The 16,840-nt window shown below is 42.3% G+C and overlaps 1 protein-coding gene across 1 annotated transcript in view; it reads right to left on the minus strand.

Moving 5' to 3' along the window:
• Nucleotides 1-16,491, minus strand: part of LOC123756226 (zwei Ig domain protein zig-8) — a 109,815-nt gene extending 93,324 nt beyond the window's left edge. The window contains exon 1 of the mRNA XM_069305513.1: nt 15,644-16,491. Coding sequence (XP_069161614.1) covers nt 15,644-15,683 — 40 coding nt within the window. The 5' untranslated portion in view covers nt 15,684-16,491. The remainder of the gene's footprint in view (nt 1-15,643) is intronic.
• Nucleotides 16,492-16,840: the final 349 nt, after the last annotated feature.

Here is a 16,840-nt window from a genome sequence, read left to right on the forward strand (position 1 = left end):
ATGCCTCTCACACTGTTATACACCAGGGGATGCCTCTGACACTGTTATACACCAGGGGATGCCTCTCACACTGTGTTATACACCAGGGGATGCCTCTCACACTGTGTTATACACCAGGGGATGCGTCTGACACTGTGTTATACACCAGGGGATGCCTCTCACACTGAGTTATACACCAGGGGATGCCTCTCACACTGTGTTATACACCAGGGGATGCCTCTCACATTGTGTTATACACCAGGGGATGCCTCTCTCACTGTGTTATACACCAGGGGATGCCTCTCTCACTGTGTTATACACCAGGGGATGCCTCTCACATTGTGTTATACACCAGGGGATGCCTCTCATATTGTGTTATACACCAGGGGATGCCTCTCACACTGTGTTATACACCAGGGGATGCCTCTCACATTGTATTATACACCAGGGGATGCCTCTCACACTGTGTTATACACCAGGGGATGCCTCTCACACTGTGTTATACACCAGGGGATGCCTTGTACTCTATGAACACAATGAGGTGCTTCTCACAATCTGCTACACACAATGGGACGTCTTTGAACTAATCTTTACCACACACACACACACACACACACACACACACACACACACACACACACACACACACACACACACTCACACACACTCACACACACACACACACACACACACACTCACACACACACACACACACACACACACACACACACACACACACACACACACACACTCACTCACACACACACACACACTCACACACACACACACACACACACACACACACACACACACACACACACACACACACACACACACTCACACACACACACACACACACACACACACACTCACATACACACACACACTCACACACATACACACACACACACACACACACACACACACACACACACACACACACACACACACACACACACACACACACACACACACACACACACACACACACACACACACACACACACACACACACACTCACACACACACACACTCACACACACACACACACAAACACAAGCCCCTAACTCCCACCCGTAATCCTAGAGGGTCTTGGGGGGAGGGGGAGAGACAATACTAAACTGGAAAAGGTTCAAAGGTTTGCCACCAGACTAGTACCCGAACTGAAGGGTATGAGCTACGAGGAGAGACTACAGGAATTTAACCTCACGTCGCTGGAAGACTGAAGAGGTAGGAGGGACATGTTCACCACATACAAGATTTTCAAAGGAATTGTCAGGGTAGATAAAGATAGATTATTTAACACAAGGGCCACACGCACTTGGGGGACACAGGTGGAATTTGAATGCCCAAATGAGCCATACAGACATTAGAAAGAATCTTTTTAGTGTCATATTAGTACACAAATTGAATGCTTTAGGAAGTGATGTGGTGGAGGCTGACTCCATACACAGTCTCAAATGTAAATATAATAGAGCCCAGTAGGCTCAGGAATCGGTACACCAGTTGATTGACAGTTGAGAGGCGGTACCAAAGAGCCAGAGTTCAACCCCCGCAAACACAACTAGGTGATTACACACACACACACACACACACACACACACACACACACACACACACACACACACACACGCACACACACACATGCACACACACTCGCTAATCCTAATGAGCAAACTTCAGCCATTAAACGTTAATCATCAAATTCATTTCTTCCCTATTAGGAAGACAACCAGATATTATATAATCTTAATAAAGTCCACATATCTCAGTATGATACAATCATGTCATACTATATAGAGCCTCTATGATATATAGAGCCTCTATGATATGTAGAGCCTCTATGATATATAGAGCCTCTATGATATATAGAGCCTCTATGATATATAGAGCCTCTATGATATATAGAGCCTCTATGATATGTAGAGCCTCGTTAATACACACGGTTGTAGCTGTGAATCTTCTCCCTCATATTAAACTACCATTCCCATCTGAGTAAAAAAACTAGCACGATATCTATTTTATTATGAACCGGGGATCTATAGCTTCCTGTTGAAGTCTATGCTGCACCAGATATGATACGGCACAGTTCACTTGGATGAACTGTGCCCTAACACATCTTGCAAGTGGTATTCCTACAATAAAAAGACATGTGACAATAAGACGATTCACTTGAGCTTTGCACTATTGCACTGAACACTTTAACAACCTTTATATAACCTCTGGAGACTGTCGGCATATATTGCAACTGGTGACATTGCATACGGAAATAACAGGGAAATAAACGAAGTTTTGGATATTGACACGATAAAAGGACAATTGTTATATAATCTCAATCAAACTGAAAAAGACAGGAAAGAACAGGTTTCCTAATACCAACAACACTGTCAAGACATAAAAACAGGTGTTCTAATACCAAGAACACTGTCAAGACATAAAAACAGGTGTTCTAATACCAAGAACACTGTCAAGACATAAGAACATATGTCATATTCTCCACAGAGCTACCAAGACACAAATGTAAACTTTCTCCACCGAGCTACCAAGACACAAATGTAAACTTTCTCCACAGAGCTACCAAGACACAAATGTAAACTTACTAATCCCTCGCTGGAATTTAACAAATGTAGAGAAACGCCTTTTGTGGGGTCCAATTTAGCTGAGAAATTCTTAGAGAACTCATAAGCTCTCTAGTTGGCAGATACGCTGAAGGCACATTGGCATAACCTGCCAATTTAAAGTTTCCAAAACAAGGAGATGCATTGACTTAGAAGCTTCCAGAGTTTAAAGTATATATCTTGGGTCCTTAAAAATGGCAGAGAAAAATCCTATAGTATGATAATCTCTTCATGTATGTATGTATGTATGTATGTATGTATGTATGTATGTATGTATGTATGTATGTATGTATTTATGTGTGTGTGTGTGTGTGTGTGTGTGTGTGTGTGTGTGTGTGTGTGTGTGTGTGTGTGTGTGTGTGTGTGTGTGTGTGTGTGTACTCACCTATTTGTGCTTGCGGGGGTTGAGTTTTGGCTCTTTGGTCCCGAGACCAAAGAGTGTGTGTGTGTGTGTGTGTGTGTGTGTGTGTGTGTGTGTATGTGTGTGTGTGTTTGTGTGTGTGGGTGCACCTGTTTGTAGATCCACTATACAAATCATCTGTGTCTATTGGTCTTTGTGCCCAGAACCATATCAAACCCACAAACAAACACAGACACACATGAACAAATATGTATTCCAAACATATATTAAGCGCATTAAAATTCAGTCCAAATTCTTTTGTTTTTATCAATTCACGCCGCTCGCTGCTGAAGCTTTATTAAATACCAGAAGCAACAAATATTTCTCATCAAACTCTCAATAAAATAGAAGTTTACCGATCATAAATCAGACTTTGTGGGAGTGGAGTTATGATTGGGTGTGATACAGGCGGTTGTGATGGTGCGTGACATGAGGATTGTAATGGGCTGTGGATAGAGATTGTGAAGCTCCCATTTGCCTCATGTTTCAAGTCAAATTGCTAATGCACAACACAACAATTGTATTCTATCTTAAATTTGTTATGAAAGCTGCAAAGGGGAGCAGAAGGCATTCTCGGTCCTGGTTGAATACAGTGGCTCCGTATGGTGTATTCCAGAGTGGAATGACTCTCTAACATTTCTTCAAAAGCTTTGAAGAATGTTGTCAAATATTGCGTCGGCTTAGGCATTGCAATAGCTGGCTTTTGATGCCTAAATCTCTATCATGTTTCAAGAGTAGGTGACGCCAGTGAATGAGTTTCTGCCCGCAACGCTGCGCGTTCTAATGGCTTTACAAGATTGTAAATACTATGCTATGTATTCTCACAAACCTAATGTACCTTTTTGTATATAAATAAATAAATAAATAAATGAGAAAGTTTCCCCTACTTCTGGTGAGGATAAAACTACTGGGAGACTGACCTTCGCCGTACTGTGTTGAAGTAAAAAAATATCCCTAAAGTAATGGGACAGTTAAAAGCGAATGTCAACGTTCCAGGCAGAGTAACTGTTCCTCTTACACTCAACTGCAAGAAATCAGGAGATTCATGAGGAATCTTAAGATGGATACGACTCAGAGCGTACGGGATCACTATAGCCTGTGCTACATGGAAATTTTGTTCAAAGTAGCTGAATCTAAAGCAACAACAACAAACTCAGAGGGTTTGTTCAAAGTGGAGCACTGTGCCTTGGAGGCTTCAAGCTGGTGGATCAATTCATCACTAGTGTGATGAATTGATCACCAGCCTTGGCGCTGGTGATCATCACTAGGAATGATGTCTTGGCTCTGGTGAGCAATTTAGGCTTCTGTGAAGCTTTTGTGTTATATCTCATCTTGTATACTAGTTAAGGTTCATGAAGTTATGTTGATAACGTTGATCAGTTAGATCATGTTAATCAATTCATGATGATTGCAGTGGCAAACTTTGGGCACATTGTAAGGATATCACCACAATGCACTCAGAGTTTGCCACTGATGGCTCAAATGCAATTAAAGTCCACGGGGATTACAACCATGTTTTCATTAACTCAGGAATTATGGAGATAGTCGTTTGTGGGTACACTAGGAATCTGGTGAACGAGATCAACATGTGGAAGGAGATTCATCAATTTGTATTAAATGCTAAGAGGACATAACTGAGTTACTTTTGATCATATGAGATACACATTCTAATACACATATTCCCAGTTACTGAAGGAACAACGACGTTTCGGTCCGTCCTGGACCATTCTCAAGTCGATTGTGAATCACAATCGACTTGAGAATGGTCCAGGATGGACCGAAACGTCGTCGTCCCTTCAACTTCTAGTGTGTGGTCTGGTCAACATACTTCAGCCACGTTATTGTGACTCATCGCCTGCACTGAAGGAACAAGATGTGACGCCACAGAAAAATGTTGTGGGATAATTAGACTATTTTGATGGTAGTTGAGGAAACGTAGTTTATCCGTGTCGTTAATCCTTGTTTTCAGGGGCGGTGATTGGTTCACTCATTATGTGTGTGAATTGTGTAGATGAGGGGTAGTGACTTGTCTGTTTTGTGGATATTATTATTCATTATTGGTTGTGTGTTATCTAGAAGTAGTGTGCATGACGAATTGGTTATGTGGCATCTAGGTGTAAAGCTCATGACGAATTGGTTATAATATATTGATAACCTCACAATGAGGACGTAATGCTAATTAACAATAATTATACTTTAACAAATTTTTTGCTCTTTGGTCACTCGTAATTCCTGAGTTTTATTATTACGTGTTGTGAATTGTGTGATATGAGCGCCAACTTTGTTGCTTGACAGGGTTGCATAAGCATGCGACTGCAGGATTTTTAATAATTTCCTGTAATGTTATGACGAATCAAAGGTGTTTGTCACTGTGATTCGCCTGCTCTGAGGCTTTTAGGCTGTAAAATGTACAGGAACTATACATTTTCTTAAAACAAAAACCCAACTAATAAAAAAACCAACACACGAATACATAAAAAAATAAGTAAGTCGCAGATCAAAACAACAGACTTAAAACCGATGAAGAAAAACAAACGAATTAATAAAGTCATTGAAAAATAAGCAAGAAAATAACAAACAGGAAGAAGTTAAGAAAACTACAAAAATCAAAGAATTAATAATCTTAAGTGTGTCAAAGAAAATCTTCAGGGTCATTCCAGCTTAAGTGAAGATCTTGGTGACGCCAGCCCACGATAAAAGCGTCTTAAACCCATAGGCAAAAATAGGGTAATATTCACTGGAGGGAGAATTAAGATGGAGGAATCTGTTCTTGAGAGAGATTAGATGTATGTTATCACATGTTCCACGTACAACAGTCAGGGTTTACAGATAGAAACATACAAGGAGAAACACATACATAGAAATACAGAGGGAGATATATACACGGATATACATAAAGAGACATACAGCTAGACAGGCACACATTCAGACAGATACAGATATACACACAGTCAGACTGAAAGACAGAGACATTCATACAGAATGATACATACTTCTGTATGTATCTGTCTATACACACAGGCAGATACGAAGAGCAAGACAGACATACACATTCATAAACGACATACATCAAGCAAGAAACATACACAAAAATTTAAACAAACAATAACATACAAACATATGTATTCACATACTCAAATATACACATACGAAGCAGCCAAACACACACACACACATAGCAAAAAATCATTCACAAACAAATACACCTACTGCGAGCAATTCAGAGAGTCGGAGGCAAATAAGAAAACGCTCACTCTTACAGTTAATCTGCCAGGTGTGTTCGTCAGTCATCTGAGGCAGTTCACGCGTTCAAGAGTCAAAGTTTAGTTAGATATTTTAGGTATTTATGTGTCAACAGTGTGCTGACGGGCAGAACCTCATAAGCAAAGTCAGTCAGCAACATCCAGGTGGTAAAATGTTGAAATTTCTGAAACATATGATTCACTCCCAGTCTTTTTTTGGGGTGTTGAGATAGATCCAAGAGTCGTAGGATCCAAAGACTTGGATTTTAGGACTCTTGGATCCAAGAGTCGTAGTTGAGTCTTTGCAGGTATTACTGTGTGCAACTAGAGCACACAAAACACTTGTTACCACATTTTAAAACACACACACACACACACACACAAATGTAGATATGATAGAGCCCAGTAGGCTCAGGAATCTGTACACCAGTTGATTGACAGTTGAAAGGCGGGACCAAAGAGCCAAAGCTCAACCCCCACAAGCACAATTAGGTGAGTACACACACACACACACACACACACACACACACACACACACACACACACACACACACACACACACACACACATACACATCTTCATACTCATATTTAGAAAATAAACATTACCTCGGGTAAGGTAATTTTGCATTTCAACTCTTCGTTTCGAAGGATACCTATTAACATAATATTCACACAGCTCCACATACGTGTTCAAACTCCTAATTTTTCTCCTCTCTCCCCTACCCTGCATTGCTTGTTAATCTTACTGTAATCATTTAAGATAGTTTTTTTTAATATAACTTAAATTTTGTTTATATAATTACTTCCTAATTTTGTTAATTATTTTTACTGTTGATATTCTAATTATATTCTCTCTCTCTCTCTCTCTCTCTCTCTCTCTCTCTCTCTCTCTCTCTCTCTCTCTCTCTCTCTCTCTCTCTCTCTCTCTCTCTCTCTCTCTCTCTCATTCTCTCTCTCTCTCTCTCTCTGCGACGAGAATTACGATGAAAATTATTGCATTTTCCTGAATCAGAAGGGGAAAAGGCGGGGATAGAGAGCTAGTGCTTGAACTGGAATGTAAAGTTATGTCAACACCTATAGGTTATTAGAGGCCTATACTCTCACACACACACACACACACACACACACACACACACACACACACACACACACACACACACACACACACACACACACACCCTAAGGATTGGAAGACACGGAAGAAACATATTCTAAGTACAGAATCGCGTCGGAGGCGACAAGAGTAATACACTCAGCACCTGAGAACCACCTTAACCTGATAAGAAAATTTCATGATCTCAAATCCCAAGTCTTTGAGAAGGAATCAGGACACAAGTGCGCTCACTCTCTTGTACTTTGTTCCTACCTAACTCAATTCGTCTGTGTCTTTCGATCAGCCTCTCTCCCTCTCTCTCTCTCTCTCTCTCTCTCTCTCTCTCTCTCTCTCTCTCTCTCTCTCTCTCTCTCTCTCTCTCTCTCTGCCCCTTTCTCTCTCTCTCTCTCTGCCCCTTCCTCTCTCTCTCTCCCCCTCTCTCTCTCTCTCTCTCTCTCTCTCTCTCTCTCTCTCTCTCTCTCTCTCTCTCTCTCTCTCTCTCTGCCCCTTCCTCTCTCTCTCTCCCTCTCTCTCTCTCTCTCTCTCTCTCTCTCTCTCTCTCTCTCTCTCTCTCTCTCTCTCTCTCTCTCTCTGCCCCTTCCTCTCTCTCTCTCCCTCTCTCTCTCTCTCTCTCTCTCTCTCTCTCTCTCTCTCTCTCTCTCTCTGCCCCTTCCTCTCTCTCTCTCCCTCTCTCTCCCTCTCTCTCTCTCTCTCTCTCTCTCTCTCTCTCTCTCTCTCTCTCTCTCTCTCTCTCTCTCTGTTCCAAGAATGCTTCCACAACATTACTGATCATCTTCACTGAAACTATAATCCATATTTATTTCTGGAAAGCCGATATAGGAACCGGATCTCTGGATATAGGAACTGGTCTCTGAATACGGTCCTGAAGCCCCACGTCGCTCTCATTGTTAGGTCCTAAACGTTTTTGATCCTTAACAGTTATCGGTCACCGACAACCGCTGTAGTCGGGGTTAGGGACCCGACGGACAGATTGCACTTATTACAATAAGTGCAACCTGTCCATTTATTGCAAGCTGTATGGGCCGAGGGGCGTCAGTTGTTTTGGGCCAGAGCACTTTGGCTGTCGACATCTTCCACCATCAGCACTATTGAGGGGCAATGACAGGTTTAAAAGTGTCATAGCTGTTGTTCACTTAAAAAAAAAACGCGCACGCTCTCACACACACACACACACACACACACACACACACACACACACACATACACACACACACACACACACACACACACATACACACACACACACACACATACACACACACACACACACACACACACACACATACACACACACACACACACACACACACACACACACACACACACACACACACACACACACACACACACACACACACACACACACACAAACATTCACACAAACATACACAACCACATTGTGAGGTGAAGCTCGGCTCCTAGTCCCGCCTTCTCAATATTCTTAGATTAATGAAATTGACTCATTTCTCACGTTTTTCCTTATTTCATCTATAATTTTTGTATTGGGTTAGCTTCAGTGACTTTGTTTTTAACCTATTCCACTTACTGATAGCTCATACGGGTTTCCATTTCATATCTGTGTCTATCGTACTTTTCTTCCAAGCTTGGAACATGCTGCTTTGTCTATCTTGTCAATTCCTTTTAGAATCATATATGTCGTTATCATGTCCCTCCCTGTCGCCTCTTTTTTACAGTGAGGTGAAGTCCAGTTCCCTTGGTCTATTCCCCGTTGGTCAAGCCCTTCACCTCCGGAACGAGCCTTGTGGCATTGTCTTTTGACCCTTTTTTTTTAAGTTTCAGTTATCCCATTTAATACGAGCGTGGCATACCGGGCCTGCATATTAGAGAATAGGTCTCACGAAGGTTGAATATCGGGGTTCGGAAATCTCATTAATCCAAGATTCCTCAACAAGGAAGTTGACTATTCTGGTCTATGCATGTCTTTGTGTGAGATTATGTCTGCGTCCAGTACTCTCTCCTTCTCATGGAGAAAGGAGAAAGAAAGACGGCTCAAGACGAAACGCTAACTGCACTGAGACGGATTTTTTAGTATTGAAGGATGTGACAGAAGATCTTCGGATGTGAATATCCGGAATAGGCAATTGTTTTCCGGACTTTAGACGAAGTTTCTTATCCTATGTTTCCTTTTCCTCCTGTCGCGATCTCGTAGCCACAGCTCCTGAGATGCTGTTTAGAAATAACCTAAGCTACTCTATCCCTTTGAGATGTATTTTTGTCTTGTCTCAATAAACATACTTGAACTTGATGCTGTTTATCTGAATGTGTCAAATAATATATTTTCACGTTCATTCCAAGTCACTGAGGAAATAAAATCAAAACGTTAAACGCTCTTGAGTGTTATCTATATCTAATATTACTGATGTAAATAGATATCTCTAGTAATTTTGAAATCTTTGTAGAGGAATAATTGAAAAATAAATCCTGTAGGTCTATCGTGGACCGTAATAAAGAAAGTTACACTCTGAGTGTTAACACAAATATTCTTCTAATATTAGATTTGCAATATCTGCTCGACCAGCAAATGCTTTATCAAACCGGAGGAGATAGGTCTCTGTGGATTAAACCGGAGGAGATAGTTCTGGTATATCCTCCATTGGCAATAAAAATGTTTGAGAGAGAGTTTCTCTCCCTCTCTCTCTCTCTCCCTTTCTCTCCCTCTCTCTCTCTCTCTCTCTCTCTCTCTCTCTCTCTCTCTCTCTCTCTCTCTCTCTCTCTCTCTCTCTCTCTCAAGTCATTTGTCTTGATGAAAAATCCGGTGTGTCAGGTTATCAATCTTTCACGGCAGAGGACGCAGCAGAGACAACTCTTTCAGTGTATGACGCACATGAGCAAGTGTATAGCCTTATACCGTATAGCAGACATCTACACCCACCAGGTGTCTCACTTGGAGCGAGTGTAGCACCGTCTAGGCCACGGCTACACCCACCAGGTGTCTCACTTGGAGCGAGTGTAGCACCGTCTAGGCCACGGCTACACCCCTACCAGTGGTCTCACTTGGAGCGAGTGTAGCACCGTCTAGGCCACGGCTACACCCCACCAGTTGTCTCACTTGGAGCGAGTGTAGCACCGTCTAGGCCACGGCTACACCCCACCAGTTGTCTCACTTGGAGCGAGTGTAGCACCGTCTAGGCCACGGCTACACCCACCAGGTGTCTCACTTGGAGCGAGTGTAGCACCGTCTAGGCCACGGCTACACCCACCAGGTGTCTCACTTGGAGCGAGTGTAGCACCGTCTAGGCCACGGCTACACCCCACCAGTTGTCTCACTTGGAGCGAGTGTAGCACCGTCTAGGCCACGGCTACACCCTACCAGTGGTCTCACTTGGAGCGAGTGTAGCACCGTCTAGGCCACGGCTACACCCACCAGTTGTCTCACTTGGAGCGAGTGTAGCACCGTCTAGGCCACGGCTACACCCCACCAGTTGTCTCACTTGGAGCGAGTGTAGCACCGTCTAGGCCACGGCTACACCCTACCAGTGGTCTCACTTGGAGCGAGTGTAGCACCGTCTAGGCCACGGCTACACCCCACCAGTGGTCTCACTCATCTAAGCGTTATCAGCGAGCGACAAGCAAAGGGAATAAGCGCAGCAACTTGTCGCTTAGTGACTTTTAGCACCGTTGGTGACCGGATCACAAAGGTCAGAAAGGTGTTGTTATGACCCCCTGATTGTCCTCATATTTTTCTGTCTCCCGAGATGAGTTGAGTGGGCAATATAATGGTAAGTAACCATTTGGCCTTTGAGCTATTAGGTCTCATGCCATTTTAGATGAGTCAAATTGTAACTGGAATTAAGACAATTACCTGAACGGAGCAAAGGTACTAAATGACTGTTTTTACTAATAGTTTTGCCACCATTAAATCACGATCGGTTTACTATTTATTTTTGTTGCTGCACATTTGGGCACAAAATGTCACTAAGGTGCCCCACTATGTTGTATTTGGGCAAGATCTCTTAGTAACTAAACATAATATACCCATTTATATCATACCCTGGTTCCTGAAGGTACCCATTAGGGCGAGATGCAGCATTCCGTTAATATAATGGCACTCTGATAGCACTCATATATTAAATGTCCACGGCCATTCCTCTGTGGACAGTGCTCTTGAGCCGTGCCAGTGGAGTTGTGGTGTGTGATGACTGCGCCAGAGAGCACATAGGGCTATTGAGAGTCTACAAGCGTTTGTTTGGGCGTGCAGAGGTCAGAGGTCTCTGGGGAGAGAGTGTCCTTCATTTGATTAACTCAGGAGGCCATTAGTGCCTAGTTTATCTCTGCCAGGGTGACACCCCCAATCGCTTCCGTTTCGTCGGAATAACGTCTAGACGACTCTGAAGTAGGTTACTGAGCGTCGGATTAACGTCTAGACGACTCTGAAGCAGGTTACTGAGCGTCGGATTAACGTCTAGACGACTCTGAAGCAGGTTACTGAGCGTCGGATTAACGTCTAGACGACTCTGAAGCAGGTTACTGAGCGTCGGATTAACGTCTAGACGACTCTGAAGCAGGTTACTGAGCGTCGGATTAACGTCTAGACGACTCTGAAGCAGGTTACTGAGCGTCGGATTAACGTCTAGACGACTCTGAAGCAGGTTATTAAGGTTCATTTGAAGTGATAATAGTTTCCCTGAATGGACTTGTGTAAATAGTGAACATCGACTTGTTCACTATTTGACCAAGACGATTCACGGAAGACTGAGTTATCGAAGCAAAAATATTTTCGTCCTTTTCCCGTAATATAAATATATTCTATAATTTTACACGACGTTTTTTATTTAAATATTAAAAACAAATTATATATTATTTTCATTTGAATTATTGTTTTGTCTGGGTTAAATAGGACCTAAACCCCTGTTTTCAGCCCCCCCCCCTTCTGGCCGACACTTATATAACGCCAACTGAAATTTTATGTCATTGAATCATTATATACTTTTCAGACTTTACTAATTTTTTTTTTACAGTGTTCTGAAACTTTTTTAGGGACGCTCTGGCGGGCAAATCCACTTTTCGAAGCCTTCCTCGATCTAGGACCTCTTTTTATAATTAATTTTCTCAACTCGCCTTAATTATCTCCATAATTTCAGAAGGTCGACTTATTTGTTGAATTATATATATATAATATGTACTTCGGCTTAGTACCATCTGCACTTCGCCCAGATGGCATCACAATATACGCCTGGAAGAGGGGCAGACAGCTGGTGTGGGACTACACACGTGTATCCACCCTGGCTGACACCAACACACACCTCGGTGCTAATAAAACAGACCAACCACAAAGAAACAGCAAAATCAATCAAGTACTGGCGACTGGAAGGTCAATACGCCTTTGTTTTCATAGTGTCTGAGACGCATGGCACCTGGGGTAGGAGTGCCTTGGGATTTCTCAAAGAATTGGGTTCCAGATTCGTCGATATCAGAAACGCAAGGGCTGTCAGTGTTTTGTTTCAGCGTCTCAGTGTGGCGATCCAAAGGGGAAACGCTTGCTGCGTCTTCGGTTACTCTCTGGAAACGTTGGAGCTCCAAGAGATCCATAACCTTTAAATTAACATTATATTAACTAATGTACATCTTGTAACCTTTAAATATCGAATAAAACGCAACAAAACACAAATGGAGAGGGTGGTAGGGTAAAATAACATGAAAACTGCATTGGAGGGGACCTAAAAATCGCCTCTAATGCGTTATGTGTGCTTTCTTTCGTCCAAACGGACGAAAGAAAGTACTCGTACCCTGTGCGAGTAGTTAACAAGGGGAATGTTCTACCAGAGGAAGATGTAGAAGCCACCTCCATCCAGGACTTTAAACCCCGATTCTATAAAGAATTTGAAAGTCAGAATAGTTACATTGAAACATAACAGGTACAAGTCTAGTAGGACTTGTACCTGGTACCAAGTCTAGTAGGACTTGTACCTGGTACCAAGTCTAGTAGGACTTGTACCTGGCAAACAAGAGCAAGACCTCACTTCCCTGTAGACACTATTAGGTAAGCACTAATTGGTAATAGGTAAGTAAACCCACACCCACACACACACCTACCCACACACACACACACACACCTACCCACACCCACACATCCACCCAACCACCCACACACTGTAGCAGAACGATACAAAGCTCAGCCTTCAGCCTGAACGAGACAGAACGCTTAAACTCCTATAAGTGAAGTTATCCATATACGACACGCTCCAAAATTACTTTAAAAAATGGGCTGTCATATTGAGGCTTATTGAAACATGAATTACCAGCTGGCCGGAACCATGGCCTTGACCGTCTTGACTTATAACAAGTATTTTGTGATACGTTAAAGTAAAAATGAGTGCCTTTGTTTATATAACATTAGACCACTAACGAGGGAACCACCAATGAAGGACCAGCAACGTGAGAACCACTAACGAGAGAACCACACACCCATAACAATCGCATCAAAGTAATCCTGGCAGCCGCATAGCTGTAATGAAGAAGCAGCATCATAATCTCTCACAATATCATCATTATCTTCACAATCTCTCACAATATCATCATTATCTTCACAATCTCTCACAATATCATCATTATCTTCACAATCTCTCACAATATCATCATTATCTTCACAATCTCTCACAATATCATCATTATCTTCACAATCTCTCACAATATCATCATTATCTTCACAATCTCTCACAATATCATCATTATCTTCACAATCTCTCACAATATCATCATTATCTTCACAATCTCTCACAATACCATCATTATCTTCACAATCTCTCACAATATCATCATTATCTTCACAATCTCTCACAATATCATCATTACCTTAATTACAACTTGAGTGTAATCTCTCACAGGTGGCTATCTGATGTCCTTCTTGCTAATAAAGTCGGTAACCTTATTTTTGTATTTAATAATCTTCTTAACTAACTGTAAATAAAGGTAAGTAATGTCTTGAGGGCAATAATATCTCTTGAAGGTTAATGGCTTTCTTATTCCCATATTGCTAAATATGTAATATTTACTTTTTAATTCTGTAACGCAATCCATCTCTACTGGAAATAAAGATAGTTATGTCTTGAAGACATAAGACTTACGAATTCCCCACCACCTCCAAATTAAAAAAATATATATGATTATTCAAAATTTATCAGGAAAAAAAAATTGTTGTAGTAATATTTTTCCTATATTGGAAAAGATCAGGTGTCAGATCAGAAACACCCGCAGTTCGTCCAGTAACACATGCCCGGAACATCTGCAAATATGTGCAGAACACCTTATGATATTACACGAAAGACTCACGATATAAACGGAACACCCACATAAGCTAGAATGGAATTGGGTGATTAAAAATAGGAGCTGCCTCGTATGGGGCCAATAGGCCCTCTGCAGTTACCTAAATTCCTATTTTGTTTTTATGTTCTTAGGTTTTACGATATACAAGGACCAACTGAGTAAAACCCCGTCCTCTCTCCAAATTCGTCGCATTTCTTACGGAATTGGCCAATTCGTGAAAAACACGACCCATTAGTAAACATTATAGCACCGTAATACTAACGATTTCCATGCCTCGGCCGTGATAGCGTAGCTGGGTTGATTGGCTTCGTATGTTTTGTAATTCAAACCAAACAGTTCTATTATTGACGGAGTGGAACATGTACCGAACGGACTGAACTTCGTTATAATGGGAGCAACCAGGATATATAAACAGCTGTGATATACCGTAGTCAAGACAGCTGTAATATACCATAGTCTAGACAGCTGTAATATACCATAGTCTAGACAGTTGTAATATACCATAGTCTAGACAGCTGTAATATACCGTAGTGTACTCAGGCAGCTATAATGAACCATAGTCTACTTCGACAGCTGTGACATGCTAGAAGGAAGCACCTTTAATATACATTTATAACTGCCATGTATCACGTACAAGGAACAGATGTAAACAACTGTTATTAAAACGTACAGGTGTATATGAAGCACTTGTATCATTCGAAAAACAGCTGTAGTTGCCCGATTTACAGTCACAATGTAAGGAGAAAAAATCAGTTGTAGTTTCGACGAACATTTGTGTTTGAAACACCCTTGACCACAGATAGGTCACCTGTGGTCAAGAACCAGCTGTTAAATGCAAGAACCAGCTGTTAAATGCAAGGACCAGCTGTTAAATGCAAGGACCAGCTGTTAAATGTAAGAACCAGCTGTTAAATGCAAGAACCAGCTGTTAAATACAAGCGAAATCTTTCAATACGCTTTTAAAACCCGTGGGGAAAAAATTATGATTTAGGCGAGGGACTTACCTAACGGTAGGGCGCTTGCTAGATAGAACCAAAAGTGCATGCTGGCGGCGGATCGTGGGGGGTCACCTAGTTGCCTCAAGTCTTAAAGTCTTCCTTTATCCACATAAGAAATCATTAATGCATCAGGCAATGTGTCTGCTACATTGGTGCTTCTGTGTCACAGGGCTGCCTCGTGTTACCAAGCTGTCTTTCTGGCGTAACGCTTACTTTCTGTCACGAGGCTGACTTTCTGTCACAGGACTCTCTTTCTGTTACACAGTTGCTTTTCTGTCCGTCACGGCGTTGGCCTACATATCACAGGGGCTGCATTTCCTGTCACAAATCTGCCCTCCCTGTCACAAGTCTTCCTTCCCTGTCACAGGGCTGCCCTCCCTGTCACTCAATAGAGCCCATTATCACCCAGCTCATCACTTCGAGTTCTGATGCGCTTGTAAAAATTTCCTTGAGAGTCTATCGATTATTCTTGAAAATATCAATGCCCCACTTCACTTTATTTTTCCATCTCTGTGTAATTAACACCATCAAGACCACGTCTATGTATCTACATCAGCACGTTTTGCGTCTCCATATCCCTATAGACACAAAGTTTATTGAGATAAACGAAAAACTATACAAATTCAACGGTCATCATATTATAACGTTTTTGTAACAAGTTGATAGAGGGAATTAAATAATTTCTCCATATACTTGCTCCTGGCATCACTCTTCTCTCTTCATCATCGTAGGGATTGCGTATTGTTAGCGAGGGGTATATCGGGGTATAGGGACTAGAGAGCGGAGAGATGCGTATATCACCAGAGGGGGAGCACACTGACGCACTCTCTCTCACACATCCGCTCACTGCAGCAGTAACGGGAGCACTGAGGCCTGCTAGCGGTGCCAACCTCAGCCAGCCGTCGACCAGGTACCGTCCTTCTCTGATTTTACCGCTGACTACGTCTTGGTTAGCTCGTGTTTACGCTGCGTCTTGGCTTGGATGGGTTAAGTTACGTCTTGGCTCGGACGGGTTAAGTTACGTCTTGGCTCGGACGGGTTAAGTTACGTCTTTGCTCGGACGGGTTAAGTTACATCTTGCCTCGGACTGGTTAAGTTACGTCTTGGCTCGGACGGGTTAAGTTACATCTTGGCTCGGACTGGTTAAGTTACGTCTTGCCTCGGACGGGTTAAGTTACGTCTTGGCTCGGACGGGTTAAGTTA

This window comes from Procambarus clarkii, chromosome 55 (assembly GCF_040958095.1).
Source record: "Procambarus clarkii isolate CNS0578487 chromosome 55, FALCON_Pclarkii_2.0, whole genome shotgun sequence".
Lineage (NCBI taxonomy): Eukaryota > Metazoa > Arthropoda > Malacostraca > Decapoda > Cambaridae > Procambarus > Procambarus clarkii.